Source organism: Carassius carassius, chromosome 12 (genome assembly GCF_963082965.1).
Source record: "Carassius carassius chromosome 12, fCarCar2.1, whole genome shotgun sequence".
In the NCBI taxonomy this organism is placed as follows: Eukaryota; Metazoa; Chordata; class Actinopteri; order Cypriniformes; family Cyprinidae; genus Carassius; species Carassius carassius.
The window spans coordinates 31,879,563-31,897,995 of NC_081766.1; the positions used below are offsets into that span (position 1 = coordinate 31,879,563).

General features: G+C 36.0%; 1 protein-coding gene across 1 annotated transcript in view; it reads left to right on the plus strand.

The window, feature by feature from the left end:
• Nucleotides 1–18,433, plus strand: part of gpr158b (G protein-coupled receptor 158b) — a 62,783-nt gene that overhangs the window by 26,189 nt on the left and 18,161 nt on the right. The window contains exons 6-10 of the mRNA XM_059564133.1: nt 2,269–2,378; nt 2,504–2,742; nt 4,301–4,439; nt 16,915–17,020; nt 17,125–17,271. Of these exons, the coding sequence (XP_059420116.1) occupies nt 2,269–2,378; nt 2,504–2,742; nt 4,301–4,439; nt 16,915–17,020; nt 17,125–17,271 (741 nt within the window). The remainder of the gene's footprint in view (nt 1–2,268; nt 2,379–2,503; nt 2,743–4,300; nt 4,440–16,914; nt 17,021–17,124; nt 17,272–18,433) is intronic.

Here is an 18,433-nt window from a genome sequence, read left to right on the forward strand (position 1 = left end):
GAATGCTGATCCTTGCCTATTCTAACATTTACAATAAGGTTTCAGCACTATGCGCTTCAACCACTAATCATCGCTACGCACTTGAAACCAAGCGAGAACCAGGCGAAAGTCATAGTTAATAGTTAGTTAATTGTGAGAACTGGACCTTCAAATAAAGTGTGACTAATAAAACATATATATTTCATAAATCATTAATACCATATGTTATACCAGGGTTGTACACCAAGTTTAGCTTTCTTTTCTTCTTCTTCTTCTTTTTATTCTAATAAACTGGATCCATTTGAAACATTGCTGCTTTTACATTAGAATAGGCTTGATGAATATAGTTGTTCTAAGCCAGTTTCTAGAAACCAGCGATGACATTTGGTGCTGAAAATGGCTGCATGAGTATTTTGCCATGCATCAACATGATGCCTGATCAAGCTGGACAGCGTTTCTAACCAGAATGCTGAGGATTACTGGCGAACATATCTGTGCATTGCCAATGAGCCTAGTATAAGGCAGGTTTATAAGATGGAGAATGATCAGAACTAAGACAATAAAATAACAAAGGCATTTTCCCCAGTTTTGTTCTAGTGGTGGAGTAGTTTCATGTGTCGACAGTTTAGTATATTTCATCAAAATATGACCTTACTGTACATCAAGCTTTTCACTTTCCTAATGAGTGAAAAAGGCATGTGCTCATTTATTTATTTGAGAGGAGAAGTGCTGCTAATTGAGTCTTGCTCATGGTTGGAAGCTGCACATGGCGAGCTCTTTGATTATACTGGAGGGACCGTTTTGCTGTTTGCACATTTAAGAGGATGACTGTGGATTGGAAAGCTGTACTGGTGATTCTCCTGGGAGACACAAGAACAGATGCATCTTTCCATCAGTCTGCGCCAATATTTATTTATTTAATTCTGCTACTTTAAATGAGACAGGCACAGAGCAAAAGGGACACCAGGCTCGACACATAATTAGGAATTCAGGGAGCACTTCACAGGCTTGGGAGGATAAAGAACAAGGATTAAACTAAGACGATATAGAAAGCCTGTTCTTATACTTCATTCATACACATAATAATATTTTGTGTAGTTTTGAAATATGTGTTTTCGAGTAATGAACTGATTTTCACGCACAGCCTTTGAATGGGAAAATGCATACAAAGATTGTATAATTTACAACTATATCTGGCCAAGTGTCATGAATTATTTCATATTTCAGTTTAATAAGTAAAGCAATCATTTGCGTCTAGAAAACGTAGCTTATTTTAAATGTCATTAATGCTGTTGCTTTATTAAATTATTGTAACAATTAAAAGAACAGTTCTCCCAAAAAATTACAATTTGCTGAAAATTTACCCATCTTCAGGCCATCCAAGATGTAGATGATTTTGTTTCTTCATCAAAACAGATTTTGATAAATGTAGCACTCCATCCCATGCTCTGCAGTGAATGGGTGCCGTCAGAATCAGAGTCCAAACAGCTGATAAAAATATCACAATAATCCACAAGTCATCCACACCACTCCAGTCCATCAGTTAAGGTCTTGTGAAGTAAATACCTGTGTGCTTGTAAGAAAAAAAAATCTATAATCAAGTTATAACTAGTTTTAACTTTATACTGTTGCAAAAATACAAGTCCATAATCCATAAATACGCTTCCTCCAGTGAAAAAGTCCACCCCCGTTGTCCTCTCAAATCAAAATTCACACACATATTTGTTTAGAACTGTTTTGCCTTGTAAACAGTGCATATTGTAATCTGTGCATATTTCTGTCCTGATTCAGACCAGACAACTTTTTCACTGAAGGAAGCAATATTATGGATAAAGCACTCAGTTGGAAGTTAAAAAATGTCTTAATGATGGATTTGTTTCTTACAAACATTTATTTTTTTGCTTCACAAGATGTTTATTGATTGACCGGAGTGGACTTTCATTATGACAGCAAATATATGTATGTGTATATATATATATATATATATATATGTATTTTTCACATTACAGTAATGAGAATTTGTAGTGGAAATCTGAGTGAATATGCTTCTAAAAGTAGGTTTCCTTTTCTTTTAGCAAAACATAATTCCATACTACTTTATTTTGATTTTTAATGTGCAATATGACATATTCTTGACAGGTTTCAAGAGACTGGGTTAGCTACTTTCTGTTTACTGAAAAGCATCAGTGAAACTGATGTGTTCTTCTTATCACAATTACAAATGAATGCCATAGAAATTCAGTGATTAGTCAACTTACTAACTTTTCATTTTTATCTTTGTATCACCAGGTTATGATACAGTATTTTAATCCAAGTGTTTTCCGGTGTATTCTCCTGAGATGGGTGCGTTTGCTCGGATTTACCATCGTCTATGGAACAGTGATTCTGAAACTGTACAGGTACAGATAATGCTGCCAACTTCACTGTAAACAATCATGTTTCTGCTGAAGTCTGCATGAGAAAAACGTGTTGCTTTAGTTGACGACTTTTATATTTGTGTCCTGTCCTTGTTTCTCATACCAAGGGTTTTAAAGGTGTTCCTATCCCGCACCGCCCAGAGGATCCCGTACATGACCAGCTGGAGGGTTCTGCGTCTGCTTGCTGTGATTTTGTTGGTGGTCGTGTGGTTCCTTGTGGCATGGACTTCAGCCGTATGCCAGAGCCCTGACACCCATGACGCCCTCATCGACATCGGTTTGACCCCAGAGGGCCTGCAGTTCAGCATGTGCCTGATGGACAGTTGGGACTACATGATGGCTGCTGGTCAGTTCATATGCTTATGCTTATTCTACCATAACCAGCATTGGAAAGCAAAATACAGACAGTGGCCCAATTAAAAATGTCATTCGATTTAAAAACCAGAAACAAATATTTTATGAAGCACAGGAGGAACTGCAATGGAGACAGCCTGAAAACTCATGACACCTTTTCGTGCACACAAACAAAGTCATTCTAACTTGTATTATTTCAGAAGGACAAAGACATAAGCTATACTTGCAAATTTTGGTGTCTCAGTTCTCTTATTTTTTTATTTTGTTCATTTTGTTGGGGGGGAGCATGGTAAACATTTTCATTTTGGGGTAAAATTTTCCATTAGCACTGGTTTAGTATAGTTAACTAAAACTAAAATCATGAAATAATAATAATAATTAAAAATTGTGTTACTTAAAATAAAATAAAAAATAAACAACTTTTAATTATAATTTAGCCAGTAGCTAAGGCATGTTTAAGCTATTTTACAAAAATAAGTGAAACTAAAATAAAACTGAATAAAAAATATGTAGACATAAGAGCCTGTCCTCCAACAAAAAAACAAATATATAGTTCGTATGTGCAAGCACCTTATTACGACCTATATTTACGTTTTAAAGTTAAGCGGCCTCTAGCGGGCGTAAAAATAATGACAGTATCGCATTGCATCTGTCGTCATGAAATGACGTATAACGTCATCACCAATCAAAACGAACGTTTATTTAAATGCAATGTGTGGACTTTTGACACCGATCTCACAGTAATTCCTACATATTTTCCTAGGTGGCTTATTCGTTTGAATGACCACACCTAACCCCACCCCTAAACCTAACCCTCACAGAAATCATGCTAAATTATGATTTATTGAGCATATACATTTTCGTGCTAGCCGTTCCCTGGGATCGAACCCATGATAGCATGATTACATATCAAGGTATAACGCGATAATCTACCAACTGAGCTACACGAAACGCAAATCAGAGTGCAAATAAAAGAGTACAAAACATTAATATGAAAACGACCTTTTGCCGATAGGGGCGCAATTGTAGTATACGCTCTGATGGGTCGTATTTCAGGGATTTGGACAAATGACCTATACGAGCATATTGGTTGGAGCACAGGTTGAGGCATAAACATAAACAAGGTATGGTGTGGATCAAGGGATCTTAAAATACGGTCATGCAGAATAAGATATTAAAATGTTCTTTATAAGTGCTAATAAACAGCTAATATGCTAGTAATAAGCATTATAATAAGCAAGTAGTTAATAGTGAGAATTGGTCCTATACTAAAGTGTTACCAAATATATAAATGTATGGTATGATTATGGAGTTTAAAGATTAAGCAAATTCTATTTGGATTTGTAACGTTGTTGTTTCAAACACCACCTTCAAGATGTTCATGCTCTGTCGACTGGGTGTTACTTGAGTGATGCAGCAAAGGACAGAGTGAGGGGAAACAGCCTTTCAGGCAGTGTGAAATCACATCTTTTCAGCTGGCATTCCCAGACTTGACACTCTAAATAATTAGTGACGGGCCTGTGCTGTGTCTCCTTGTGTTCCTGTTCCAGCGGAGTTCCTGTTCCTGCTGTGGGGCGTCTATTTGTGCTATGCTGTAAGGACCGTTCCCTCCGCTTTCCACGAGCCTCGCTACTTGGCAGTCGCCATTTATAATGAACTCCTCATCTCTGCAATATTTCACATCATTAGGTGAGCAATGTGCATTAGTTATGAGTAGCAACGGTAGAAGCATGATTAAGATGACATGCTTCCCATGTTTATTCATGAAACGGCTCTCTGCATTTATGAGTGGAATGCAGCACCATACTTGAGGAATTACATGAGAGCTGAAATGCAAATGAAATACAATCTGATTTTCTGAGGTTCATCGTGTGCAAGGATAAAAAACTTTCTAGATGATTTCTAAAAAACACCTTTCTCCAAAAAAAATTAAGTCTGGTGAAAAAATGAATGAAAATGGTTACATCAAACATTTCCCTTACTTTGTGTTTTCAGTTAACCTCTTAGCAAGTTAAAAACTTTTCTTCTCTTTTTTTTCCAATTTTAAAAACTGATTTTAAAACACTAGGTGTCATACACTTGCCAAATTTGTAAATGGTAAAGTGAAAAAGTGGACATCGTACACTAAATGATCACACACTACCAGACATTTTGTTCTGTGGGTTATGTGCAACAAACTTCAATATTGTGTAAAACAGGTCACATCGCTTCTGGTTCGGGTCTTTTGTATGTGTTTCTTTAAATATAGAGCTGTTTTACTCAAGATGTCTATCACATACACAGATTGATATCCCAAAGGTTATTTTCTTCTTTTGGATATTAATATATTGGAATAAATTTTTAACAACAAATAGAACTAGCTAAAAAGTCCATAGATATTGCCATCAGTTCCAGATACAATGAAACCTGTTTTCCAGTTTGTTTCTGTGATTTTCAGCATAAAGCCTAAACTGTAAAGAATCATGCACCACCATATATGTGTAATATCGGCTTAAAATACACATTTCAAAACATACCAAAACATGTTTGAAATCCTCAGGCTTGCTGGAATCATAGCCTGAAGAAAAAAATAAAATAAAAAGCCTGCACCTGTCATACATGCACTACACAATTTTCTGTGAAATCCTTCAGCTGCTGAAAATCTACAGACTGACTTTTAGCAACTAGTGTCAACTCAGCCAAAATGGGTTGGAAATTAAAATCTCTCACAGAACAACACAGACAACAGTAATAATAATCAAAAGGTTAACATTTACTGAGAAGCAAGAATAACCAGAAATAGAGGGGCCCCGATTGATGGAGATCAGCCGGTAGAAGAGGAGCCCAGGGCAGAGAGAGGACCATGATGGAGCAGATGGCTCAGGCGACTGAGGCACAGGCGAAGATCTGGAGGACAGTGACAGAGAACCAAGGTGGAGCCGAGGGGAGGGAGGAGTCCAACGGATCCAGAGGGATAAAGGGACAAGGCGAAGCCAGAGCAGAGGCGTAGCAATAGGCAATTGCCTGGGGCTTCATATTTTGAGGGGACCCCCGACAGCTGACCATTTGAACAATCGAAAATGTCATTATTAATATAACGGAGCCATACATCTGCATCCCCCTTAGAGGGACCCCTCTCGTGTTACTGTGGATGTGCTTAATTTTTCCTCGTGATGTGTCAGCAGGCATTTCAAACTGGCACAACGCTTACTTGTGTATTTGCTAATTTAAACATGAAGAGGACATATCCTTCTGGCAGCCAGATGCGGAAAAAAGTAAGAAGTGGAGGAAAAGAGGAAAAATGACAGCGGTAAATGATGGATATTAGACCTAAGGACTTAAGGGTAATTATATGACAAACAAATGTTTTCGTTGTTAATTCCTCTAAGAAAAAAAAAGAAAAACTCAAAGCTGCTGGATCTGGGTGTGGCTGAATATTCTGCAACATCGGAGGTGTGACAACAGAGTTTTATTTTATTTTAAGAGTGGTCAACATTGGCAGGGCCAAAAACCAGCAAACAGGTATAATCCAGGGCAGACAAAAGATTAATCCAATAAACAGGCAATGGTCAGGCCAGGCAGCAAACGATCAAAAACAAGGTAAACAATCCATGGTCAAAAACACGAAGGCAAGGTAAGGCAAGGCAAGAAAACACAGAAACTGTGAGTGCATCCTTCATAGTCATCCTTATTGGAAACAGGTGGAGTCCGATAATGAGTATCTAGGCTGCGGTTATGAGAAATGAAGTCCGGGGTAGACTGGCAACAGTCAGGGGTGGAGTGCCCTCTGGTGGAGTTCATGGGGACTCCAACTGAAGACTGTGGCAGTATTAAAAACAGAAAGGTTTTCCTTTGCATTTTTTAAATGTTGTGCATACAGACGACAACACTGTCAAAATGGTTCCCATTCACATCTGCGAACACAGTTAAAAATGCTATATTATTATGACAGGCCAGTAGATAGTGATGTAACTTTGTAAAGAAGCACTATGCACCTGTGCACATACTTATAGACTGAAGATATAATATGGATGTGCATGACATCACCGTATTCACGAATTTACGTTTTTGTAGTTTACTCAGTGATGATAATGGTATCCATTTTCAAAAACAATTTGCAATTTGCAATTTGATACCTGTTTTCAAAACCTTTGCATTTTCAGGCCCCCAAAATGCTGTTGTTATGTAAATGAATGGCCAAAACGCATTAATCTGTTTTTAGTTGAAAATGGTGTTGTAAAAACACCTTCTTTATAAGAACAAACTCCTCACTGCAGTCAGTTTATAAGTTCTCTCTCTTCTCTGCTTTGATTTTTCTTGTATTTTCCACACATATTTCTGTCATGAGTGCCGCAAACACAGATAGGCAAAGTAATATCAGCACAAACAAAACTGTTTGCGTTTGAACTTGCGTGACGTTCATGCTCTCCTTCACATTCCAAACCCATCACGATTATAAAGGTTTTTTGACCCAAACGGGTCAAATCCAACCAACTTCCTCAACCAAGAATCCCAACCCAGTGTAGCCAAGCATAGCAGTAATTGGTTAAGAAAAGCTCTTTCTCAGGATGACACACTTGTTTTGATCAGGAATTGAGGAAACGGGATAGCAGAGGCTAATTGCTAATTCCAATCAGCATAGAAATTCAACAGCTGTATTTTTAAACTTAAAACTTAAAAAAAATTAAAAGATGAGCCCATGTTGTTTAATTTAAATATAATTTAAGATTTTTGTTCAACACAAGCTCTCTGTTGTTTCAGTAAGGTGTTAAAGTGATTCTGTATAGCGTTTAATCGCATTCCCTCAAGAATGTCCAAATGTCCGTTTCTACACCCACCAGGAACAGAGAATAACTGATATTTTTTAGAAAACCCACATCCACTTATATTTACCACAGCACTCATTTAGAAAGCTTCCTAAATAAATGTTGCTGCATTCAAAACACTGAACACAAGCTCTGATGATGGCTTTTTGTGACATAATGCATACTGGTCACTGCGAATCATAATTTAAAATCTTCTCTGTTTGTAGTAGCACATTTAGAATAGAAGTAAACCAGGCCAACATACTAGAGAGTTTTAAAACAGAAATGTGAAGCTTGTATTTGTTTAAAGCACTTACATTAATTATTCAGTAAAAATGTTCATTATTAGAGCTATGAAATTCCCTTAAGCTGTCCTTCATGTAGATGAACATCTGTATATTTATCTGTATCTGTATATTTAGAGCATACTTTATACTGTATATATGTACAGTATATTTGCATTAAGTAAATGTTTTTAATGGATAGTAACCTAATGTGAAAAAACATAAACCCTTAATTTTACTGAATGTATGCAAGTAGTGTAGTTAATTTTAAGTAACTGCACTTATTTTACTTTAAAGTACATTTAAACCATTAAATTTTGAGATTCTTTTGTCATTTTGTTTAACCCTTTAAAACCGAACGTGTCGGCGCCGACACAATTTACCATGCGGTATTAATGTTTTCATAACTCAGCAACCATTTGCACTATGAAAAGAATATATAAGTCTGATATAAGACCTTTGCGCTTTAAGACAATATACAGCTTAGTACGGTAACTGCATGCTTTCCAGCAGCAAATCACAGCAGCTTTCGGGGAGAGGGGGAAGGGCGGAGTTGAAGCGGGAGATACGGAGCGCAGCAGGTTTGAAAGTTTGAGAGTGTGAAATATAAACAAAAACGAACAAAAACATGGCGAAAAAAGGTTTTACACAAGAGGAGGCGATTGATTTGATCTCTGATTGCACCTGGGAAGAGGCTGAACATGATTCATCAGACCCGGAGTCTGTATTCAGACGCTGAGGAGGTGTACTGGTTTTGATCCAGTCGTGGATTGGTAAGTGAAGCTTATTTATTTGTTTCTTTCTGATGAATCGATGAGAAATGAATAAAATAGTCAGACTCCCTGTTTCTGTTAGAAAAAACACTGTTTCACACACTTATATGTGCGTTGCACACAGTGTTGGGAAGGTTACTTTGGAAATGTAATAGGTTACAGATTACAAGTTACCCTGTTTAAAATGTAATAGTAGTGTAACTTTTTCAATTACTTTATTAAAGTAATGTAACTAATTACTTTTGAGTACTTTTTGATTACTTTTCTAAATTTGTGAAAATTAAAGAATAATAAATGAAAGCATATACATCAACTTAAATACAGTTATCTAATAAGCATGTGACGTATTCTGTGTAATAAACTCCTGAAACATTGGTGTTTTTTTGAAACTGCTGTCTCTGTATATGATGATCGTTTTCTCAAAAAAAGTAAAATGCACATAAAGTGACATAAAACAGTTCTAGAAATTATGTTTATGTGCTTGTGTACTCCTATATTGAGGCGGCAGAGGTTGAAAACACTGCGAGCTTCAGTAGGCCTATGTGTAGTAAATGAAACCATGTCTTTGCCATTAATTTACAGGAGGGGCGGAAGGGGGAAAAAATTCAGACTGGAAAATTCAAACTCATACAAACAAATTCATGGACAAAACTATTTTTTGTATGGACCTGACATAAACTGGTTATCACAGTTAAACAATAGTAGCCATTTTCTCTGGATTTTTAGTTAAATATTTAAATGTTAATTTTCGTAAGGGTTGTGTTGTTGTCTGTCGTAGCTCCCCCTAAACCTAGGCTATAAAAAAAAATCAGAATTTTTTTTTCAGCTAAATTACTACTGTAACATTGCAACAGATAATAATGATGTCCTTTATATAGTATTTTGAGTGATGACTGATGAGCAACGTGCTGCTGCTTGATTAAAAAAACAAAGACAAAAAAAGCATCTTTACAGATGAAACTGACCTGAAACCCTGAACAGTAGTTCTGCTTCTCTGCTCCAGCAGTACACTCTATTTTCTCTCTCTCTCTCTCTCTCTCTCTCGCGTTGATTACTCTGAGTCTGATCCAAACCGTTTGGCGGAGGCGCGGAGAGCGCGCGAGTCATGACTAACAATTCATGACTTATTAGAGATTTAATTATCAAATGGCGGATTCGCAAATGATCGCTTTAGTACATTCGGAAGGCAATTATACAATAATGATATTAAATAGTGGGGCAAAATCGGCTGCCAGGTCACCGGGAATTGTCCCGGTTCTCCCTGTGTCCAGTCCACGCCTGATTTCCACAGACACGCAGAACGTGCAGGAGTCATATATTGCATTTTTGGGGCTTAATATTCACAGACACTAGTCGATGTCATGTTTTGATTCAAGTGTACTGACCTACTTTTGATTTAGTCATCCAAAATGTGGCATATTCCGTCCGCATTAGGCATTCCGTTTTTATGACTGGATTCTACGAACCAGACTGTATTTCCGCATCCCGGAAATTATTAGGGCGTATGTCTCAGAATAGTCAGTGCAATTTGGGAAAGAAATCAGTTAAATCTGTATGTGGATGTGTGTAAATATTCAAATGTAATCACCTTTGTAATCGTAAAAAATTTCATAAGTAACTGTAATTTAATTACTCATTTTTTCTTAGTAACTGTAACTAATTACAGTTACAATAATTTTGTAATTAAATTACGTAACGCCGTTACATGTAACTAGTTACTCCCCAACACTGGTTGCACACACGTGTAAGTGCATATGTGCATGCATGCATGCGTTCATATTTGCTTATGTAACGTTAGCGTTATGTGTATGGGTGCGTGTGCATGCATACATAATTGTGTATGTAAGTGCATGGACATATCTCTCTCTGTGTGTGTGTGTGTAAGTAAGTAAAGGTGCGTGTGTGTGTATGCGAATGTGTGCGTGTATGTGTAACGTTATATATATGTTTGTGTAAGTGCATGCATGTGTGCATATGTTTATGTGTGTTTGTGTGTGCTACTGCTAATGTGTGCATGTGTATATCATATATGTGTGTGTGTGTGTGTGTGTGTGTGTGTATATCTGTTTGTGTGTATCTGTGTGCATGCAGTGTTGGGGAGTAACTAGTTACATGTAACGGCGTTACATAATTTAATTACAAAATTATTGTAACTGTAATTAGTTACAGTTACTAAGAAAAAATGAGTAATTAAATTACAGTTACTTATGAAATTTTTAACGATTACAAAGGGGATTACATTTGAATATTTACACACATCCACATACAGATTTAACTGATTTCTTTCCCAAATTGCACTGACTATTCTGAGACATACCGCCCTGATAATTTCTGGGATGCGGAAATACAGTCTGGTTCTAGAATCCAGTCATAAAAACAGAATGCCTAACGCGGACGGAATATGCCACATTTTGGATGACTAAATCAAAAGTAGGTCAGTACACAGTGTCTGTTAATATAAAGCCCCAAAAATGCGATATATAACTTGCACATTCTGCGTGTCTGTGGAAATCAGGTGCGGACTGGACACCGGGAGAACCGGGACAATTCCCGGTGGCCTGGCAGCCGATTTTGCCCCACTATGTAATATCATTATTGTATAATTGCCTGCCGAATGTACTAAAGCGATCATTTGCGAATCCGCCATTTGATAATTAAATCTCTAATAAGTCATGAAGTGTTAGTCATGACTCGCGCGCTCTCCGCGCCTCCGCCAAACGGTTTCAGACTCCGAGTAATCAATGCGAGAGAGAGAGAGAGAGAGAGAGAGAGAGAGAGAGAATAGAGCAGAGAAGCAGAACTCCTGTTCAGGGTTTCAGGTCAGTTTCATCTGTAAAGATACTTTTTTGTCTTAGTTTTTTTATTTAATTAATCAAGCAGCAGCACGTTGCTCATCAGTCATCACTCAAAATACTATATAAAGGACATCATTATTATCTGTTGTAATGTTACAGTAGTAATTTAGCTGAAAAAAAAATTCAGATTTTTTTTTTATAGGTTTAGGGGGAGCTACGACAGACAACAACACAACCCTTACGAAAATTTACATTTTAATATTTAACTATAAATCCAGAGAAAATGGTTACTATTGTTTAACTGTGGTAACCAAAAATGTAAAATTATTTTACAAATGTATTTATTTAAAAATAAATACAAATCCACTTGAAAAAAAAAGGTTATTTTACTTTTATATAGGCTAGTAAAAGCATGGTAATTTTTTGTAAGGGAAAAACATGACTCGTGTACAGTATTAGGATTTTTCTATAAAGATATTGTAGTATTGTAGAGTATTGTATTGTAAAGTATAGTTTTGTTCAATCTTGAGTATTAAAGTCATGAGAGAGATGGATAACAGGGCAAAATAAAGAGACTGAAGAGAAAAATGGAAGTGAAGGTGCAGTTCAGGAGAGAACTTTTAATTATTTTGCATGTCCCCAAATTAAAGATTCAAACCTTTTTTATGTCAGGTCCATACAAAAAATAGTTTTGTCCATGAATTTGTTTGTATGAGTTTGAATTTTCCAGTCTGATTTTTTTTCCCAGTCCGCCCCTACTGCAAATTAATGGCAAAGACATGGTTTCATTTACTACACATAAGCCTACTGAAGCTCGCAGTGTTTTCAACCTCTGCCATCTCAATATAGGAGTACACGAGCACATAAACATAATTTCTAGAACTGCTCTGTGTCACTTCATGTGCATTTTACTTATTTTGAGAAAACTATCATCATATACAAAGAGACAGCAGTTAAAAAAAAACACCAATGTTTCAGGAGTTTATTACACAGAATACGTCACATGCTTATTAGATAACTGTATTTAAGTTGATGTATATGCTTTTATTTATTATTCTTTAATTTTCACAAATTTAGAAAAGTAATCAAAAAGTACTCAAAAGTAATTAGTTACATTACTTTAATAATTGAAAAAGTTACACTACTATTACATTTTAAACAGGGTAACTTGTAATCTGTAACCTATTACATTTCCAAAGTAACCTTCCCAACACTGTGTGCATGTGTGTATCTTATACAGTCTATGATGTGTATGCAAATGTGTGTGTGTACGCGCTTGCGTGACTTTGTGCATGCATGCATTTATGTCTATATCTGTATATTTGCGTGTGTGTGTGTGTGTAGGTGCATGTATGTGTGTGTGATTGTGTGTATGCAAATGTAAGTAACTGCAGGCTTTATTTTTATTATTTTATTGTATTATTTTTATAGTTATTTATTTATTATATTATTATATATTTATATATTATTTGTACAAATTTTCTCTTACTAATAGATTGCTTCATAATGAAAAGTATTTTTATGTACATATATAGTGAGTTTGTAATACATGCTGCTGTTTTTTTCCCTTTCTTTTCAGTGTGGCTTACTCCAGTTATCTATGAAGAAGCAAATGGGCCATCTACATCGAACACACCATCTCAGAGGGGCCGGGGCAGTGGTCGCTGCTGTAGCTGTACAGTAAGTACATGGGGGGACTTGACACCTCCAACAAGATGCTTAGAACAAAGTCGGTGCCCCATAAAACAAGTCATATGTGACCATTTTCCAGCACTTCCTGGACATTGCAGTGACCAACAGCTTCATTTTACACAAAGAGATGTGTGCCATCCACCATGATAAGCTCATGACACGGCAAAACTTTCAGGAGCTCACAGGTGTTCCCCTGGATGGCAGCTCGAGAGAGATGCGATCAACTGCCTGTTCCTGTGAGTGATACTCAAGACATTTCACAGAGTTGCATACGATGCAAAAGGAGCACCCCATGGAAGTGCCAGGAATGTGATGTGGGATTATGCTTGCAGTTAGACAGGAACTGCTTCAGAGAGCACCACATTTAAATGACTGGATTGAAGGATCCAAAAACGCCTGGAGGACTGGAGTACAACAAATGGCTCCTGAGTGAAAACTGTGCAATCCAGTGTCTCAAAAAGACTTGTATATTTGTATTATAGTTCCTTTTTCAAGATTGAGGCATTAGATTCTTTCGATCATGAGTTTTCAGATTTTTTCTAAATAAAAACCAGTACAATTTCTTCCCGTTTTTAATTTTTTTGTCTATTTAAATTCTATTTACTAACTCATTACACAAAATAATGTACAATAACTGTAATTTCCTGAAAGCCTATAATTTTCTGAAAAAAATGACACCTTACACTTGAAGATACCACATTATGTTCTAATTTTATACTCAAAAAAACAAAATGAGTGAAAACGGCCAATTTTAGCTTTAGGTTCTAAAGGGTTAAGAATTGCACTCATTTTATATGTTGACTAACAAATACTGTATAACAGGTAAACTACTTATAACTTGTAATTACGATTATAATTTGTAAAGTACTTATAATTAATTTAAACTATTGTTAGTTAGTGTTACATGTAAAGTTAATACATTTTAAATGTACTAAATTGCAACTTCGTCATTGCAAATGTTTAATTAAAGTTTCAATAGAAATTACTTTAAAGTATATTTTAATTTGCTATAAATGCTTTTCAGTACATTTGGAAGTACACTTGAACTTTTATTTCAAAGACAATATAGAGGCAATTATGAAGTAACAAAGGTGTACTTAAGTGAATCAAAAAAGCAATCTTAAGTTCAATTGCATGTAATAGAAATCTAAAATATAATACATTTGCTTTTAATTGCAATTAATATGCAATTAAGTGTCCTGAAAACATAACATTCATTTTGCACTAAATTATATTTGGTTACACTTTATTTTAAGGTGTCCTTTTTACAGTGTGATTATACATTTGAGTACTGTTTAATATTAATTGACTACATGTACAGCACGTACAATATGGTTAGGGTTAGGATAGGGTTACTTACATGTAATTATCCATTCCTTAAAATAAAGTATTACCGAATATTCTTTTAGTATATCATATACATAATAAGTACTCTCTGTAAAAGATCCTGATGCTACTCTCATGCTAAAGTGTGCTTTTTTCACAAGGGACCTCACATCTGTATCTGCTGTTCTTGCACTTATTGTAACTGTACCATGTTTACCAACCTTACTGGCTCTATGTTGACACACATATATCCATTTTGTCTGCAACCCTCATTTACCAGTGTGTGACCGTGAACTGCAAATTTGCAGGGGTTTGTTTAACATGAATTGTGTAACCATGCCTCCTATAATGACTGAAAGTCATCTTGGCCCCAGTTAGAAAGTAAAAACCAGATCACATCAGCAGAACTTTGCACTAGACTTGTAAAATAGGGTGAAGACAGCTAGCCTCAGCTAAATGACATCATGAAGACAGCACTGATAAGCCACTTGAGAGAAGGTTCATAAAATATGGCTGCTGCAGACAGCTTGCGCATAAAACTACTAAAGCCTAAAATAAACCCATTCCCCCTCTTCCTGTCTCACCCTTGGTCTGCCATCTGCCAGACTGCTCTGGAGCTCCTTTCACTCTCTTTGACCACAGAATTATTTTCATTTATTTTCTCCAATAAATAATACAAATAAGGCGTTTTGAAATAAAAGTTTTTGAAGCTGTGCTCTTTTGAATTTGTTTCGTAAACTAGTAGGACACGACCCAAAAATAGCACACATGCTGATTTAAAAAATTGCGGAAACACTACTTTCATATAATATATCTGTAATCTAGAGATCAGTGAGCAGAAAGCAGTTTGTAGTGAATTATAACTATTTTTGCAAGTTAATCAACAAAGTTTGCTTTATGTAACACATTTAGTTTTGATATCCAAAAATAAGTGATAGAATTATGAATAATTGTCATCATTCTGAATTTGTTATGTGACATGTTGAAATACCAAATCCCCAACACTGAGGTACTCTGAGTTGATTTGAAGTCCCAACTTTTTTTGTAAAATGCAGAATTATGGCAGAATCAAACTGGTGTGTGGTGAATGTCACAATTCAATTTGTTGGCCATCAGCGTGCTGCTAAAGATTCTGCTCATTTAACTGATTTATGAGAAGACAGACTTTTACGACCAAATGTATTTCCCATCATTCTCTGTGGCAGCACGAGAATGAAAAAAATACACAGATAAAACACCAATTACACACCTGATGTGAATTCTTTGCTCTTCATTTTATATTACTGATAAAATGCTTTCTGGATTTGTTAAGAAGTGGAAAAAAAAGAAAGGAAATTGATGTGTCATTTGAAAGCAGTGGCAAATATAATTTCTACTAAACTCAAACTCAAATGGACTTGAATGCAGCATTAGGTCTGTTCTGGTAGGGATGCAGTCAATAGGAAACAACAATAAAAAAAGCATGCTTAATGCAAATCTAAAATTCAGCTTGCATACCATATACAGTATGCATGCATAGAACAGAAAAATGATCAAGCTCAAAATGTATCTGCACTTTGCGTTTTCGTTTATTCCTCTGCTTCACTTGTAGTTTGTGTCGTACAATTTCTTATTGAATTGTTGGCTGCTAACAGCATAAAACCATTAATAAACACTGCACTGAAATGTGTATGCACTTGCATAAGCCATACATTGACTGCACATTTCTCATATTCAGAAGCCTAATAAAATATTTTGCTCAGTGTTTTTTGTTTAATGCATTGATCTGTTAACAACTCATCCATGTTTATCTGCAAAAATGTTAACATTCTGCCTTTGTCATTAATAATTTTGCATAAGTTTGGGCCTAGTTAATGTCAATACATTTTAATCTTCTATTTTTTGTTATTTTGTTGAGGGCAAATGTATTATTTTTGAATAATAAACAGTTTTGGTAGTTCATTGGGCTGCCACTTTATGCATTTATAGCCTGGGTCCTGAGTCAGAATCTCTGTCCTAGAGTATACTTGTGGAGTAACTGGCATTATTTATAATGAAGGTATGACAGTGCCTAGAAGTTTCAGCAGAATCATTTCCTATGTCTGCAACCCCTGCTGGTTCTAGCAGATAAGCTCTGTTTGATGCACTATTTTGATGCTTTGCCAAAGAAGCTCTTGAAAGGCAGTGTGATTAATGAGTCAGAGTTACAGTACTCTTTGCATAACGGAGGAACGGTGACCTCCATTCCCTCCAAAATAATCAGGATACCTAACACTGTTGACTTAACACTGTTTAAATAAACAGAGCAAGCCTTTAGATGGCACACCACTTTCAATTACATTTGCCCTCATTATGCTGTTTGAAGCTCTATGTTGTGAAATTTGCTCCTGTTCCTAAAATAATTCCAACGTTTATTTACCTTTGATCTGCCATTTGCGATTCTCTGTCCAAAAAAAAGTCAGCGAAGTGGCCTGCACGTAGTGATGGAAGATGCTTTTGGCACCTTTAACAAGCTTTGGTCTGATCTACAGGTTCTCTCTTGGCACTGGGCTGCATCCAGACTGGATGCTAATGTTATTATTCGTCCATACGCATCTGACAGTGACGGTTACTCTGGGATTACTTCTCATTCCAAAGGTGATTATTATCCTTGTTAAATCTGTAGAATGTCTGCAAACAGTGTATGGAGTTTAGCACAGTTTTTGAGAAAGGTTCATATATTGTTTCATCCTTCACTGCAGTTCTTGTTCACTGGAACTCATACACGTGAGGATATAGCCACAGAGGCTTATGAAGATGAGCTGGATATGGGTCACTCAGGCTCCTGTCTAAACAGCAGTATAACATCTGCCTGGAGTGTGCACAGTCTGGATCCTGAAGACATTAGGGTAAGACATTTTCATTGGCCCTTTGAACTTCTATACACACAAACAATATCCTAAAACCAAAATCTAAAAATCTGACAAATTTTTGCAATGTTTGGACCCCATTGTTCAAAATTGCCTGGTACTGATTCAGTATCACATTTAGATTTCCATTTAAATTTCAGTGAACTCTTGTTAGCGATATCTAAAATAATGTCTTGTTTAGGTACACTTATGGTATTTCAGACTCGGTCCATTTTAGGGATTTCATAGCAGTATGAACTGGAGGAAACTATACTTTTAAGCAGGAAATTCTCATTGTTGCTTTGAATATTACAAATAATTTTAGCCATCACAGGTTACCTGTACAAAAGTTAATGATGACGAACATGACAGAAGTAGTATTGATTTATTATTCCAGTCTTATGGAGATGACAGCATGAGTGTCAGGGATCAAGACAGTGAGGCAAAAGGACACACAAGGTTTTTCAAAAAAAAAATTTTTTCAATATTTTTTATTACCCAAAATATTGAAAAGTTACATAAGGACCAATATTAATAACTAGGCCTAAAAAGAGGTCAACACAAAATAACTGAATATAAGCTCAAATACATTGACTCATAATGCAAGGTTAACTAAACAAAAAACTGACCTGCCCCAAAGACACAGAAGAAAGCTTATATAACAGCTTGACAAAACCAAATAACATAGAAGGGGTAAACAAAACTAACACTTGGAACTTGAGAGCTAACTGTTACGAACTTGAAAGGGCCTAGGGCATGTACCGCAACATTTATATATTAACATACTGCTGAAGGTGGGGGTATGGTGGAAGAACACATGACAGACTCTTTTAAAGGGAAAAATAAACTGGGCTTTATTCACAACAAGCCAAAAGGCCACTGGACCCAGTCAAAACAACAATAATGTGCGCTTGGTACAATGTGATATTATAAACAAAACAAACAAACAAACAAACAATAAATGGGAAAAGAACAAAAAGTGGCGCCAAAGGAAAGAACAAAATATAACAAAAACAATCCTTAATCTAAACCTAATCTAACCAAAACAAAAATGTAGAACATAAACCGAAATCTTCGGTGCATCCGGCACCCTAACTAAATTACCTACACAAACAGAAATACAAGGGATGGCGTTCATTTCTTACCTGGTGTGTCTAACAAA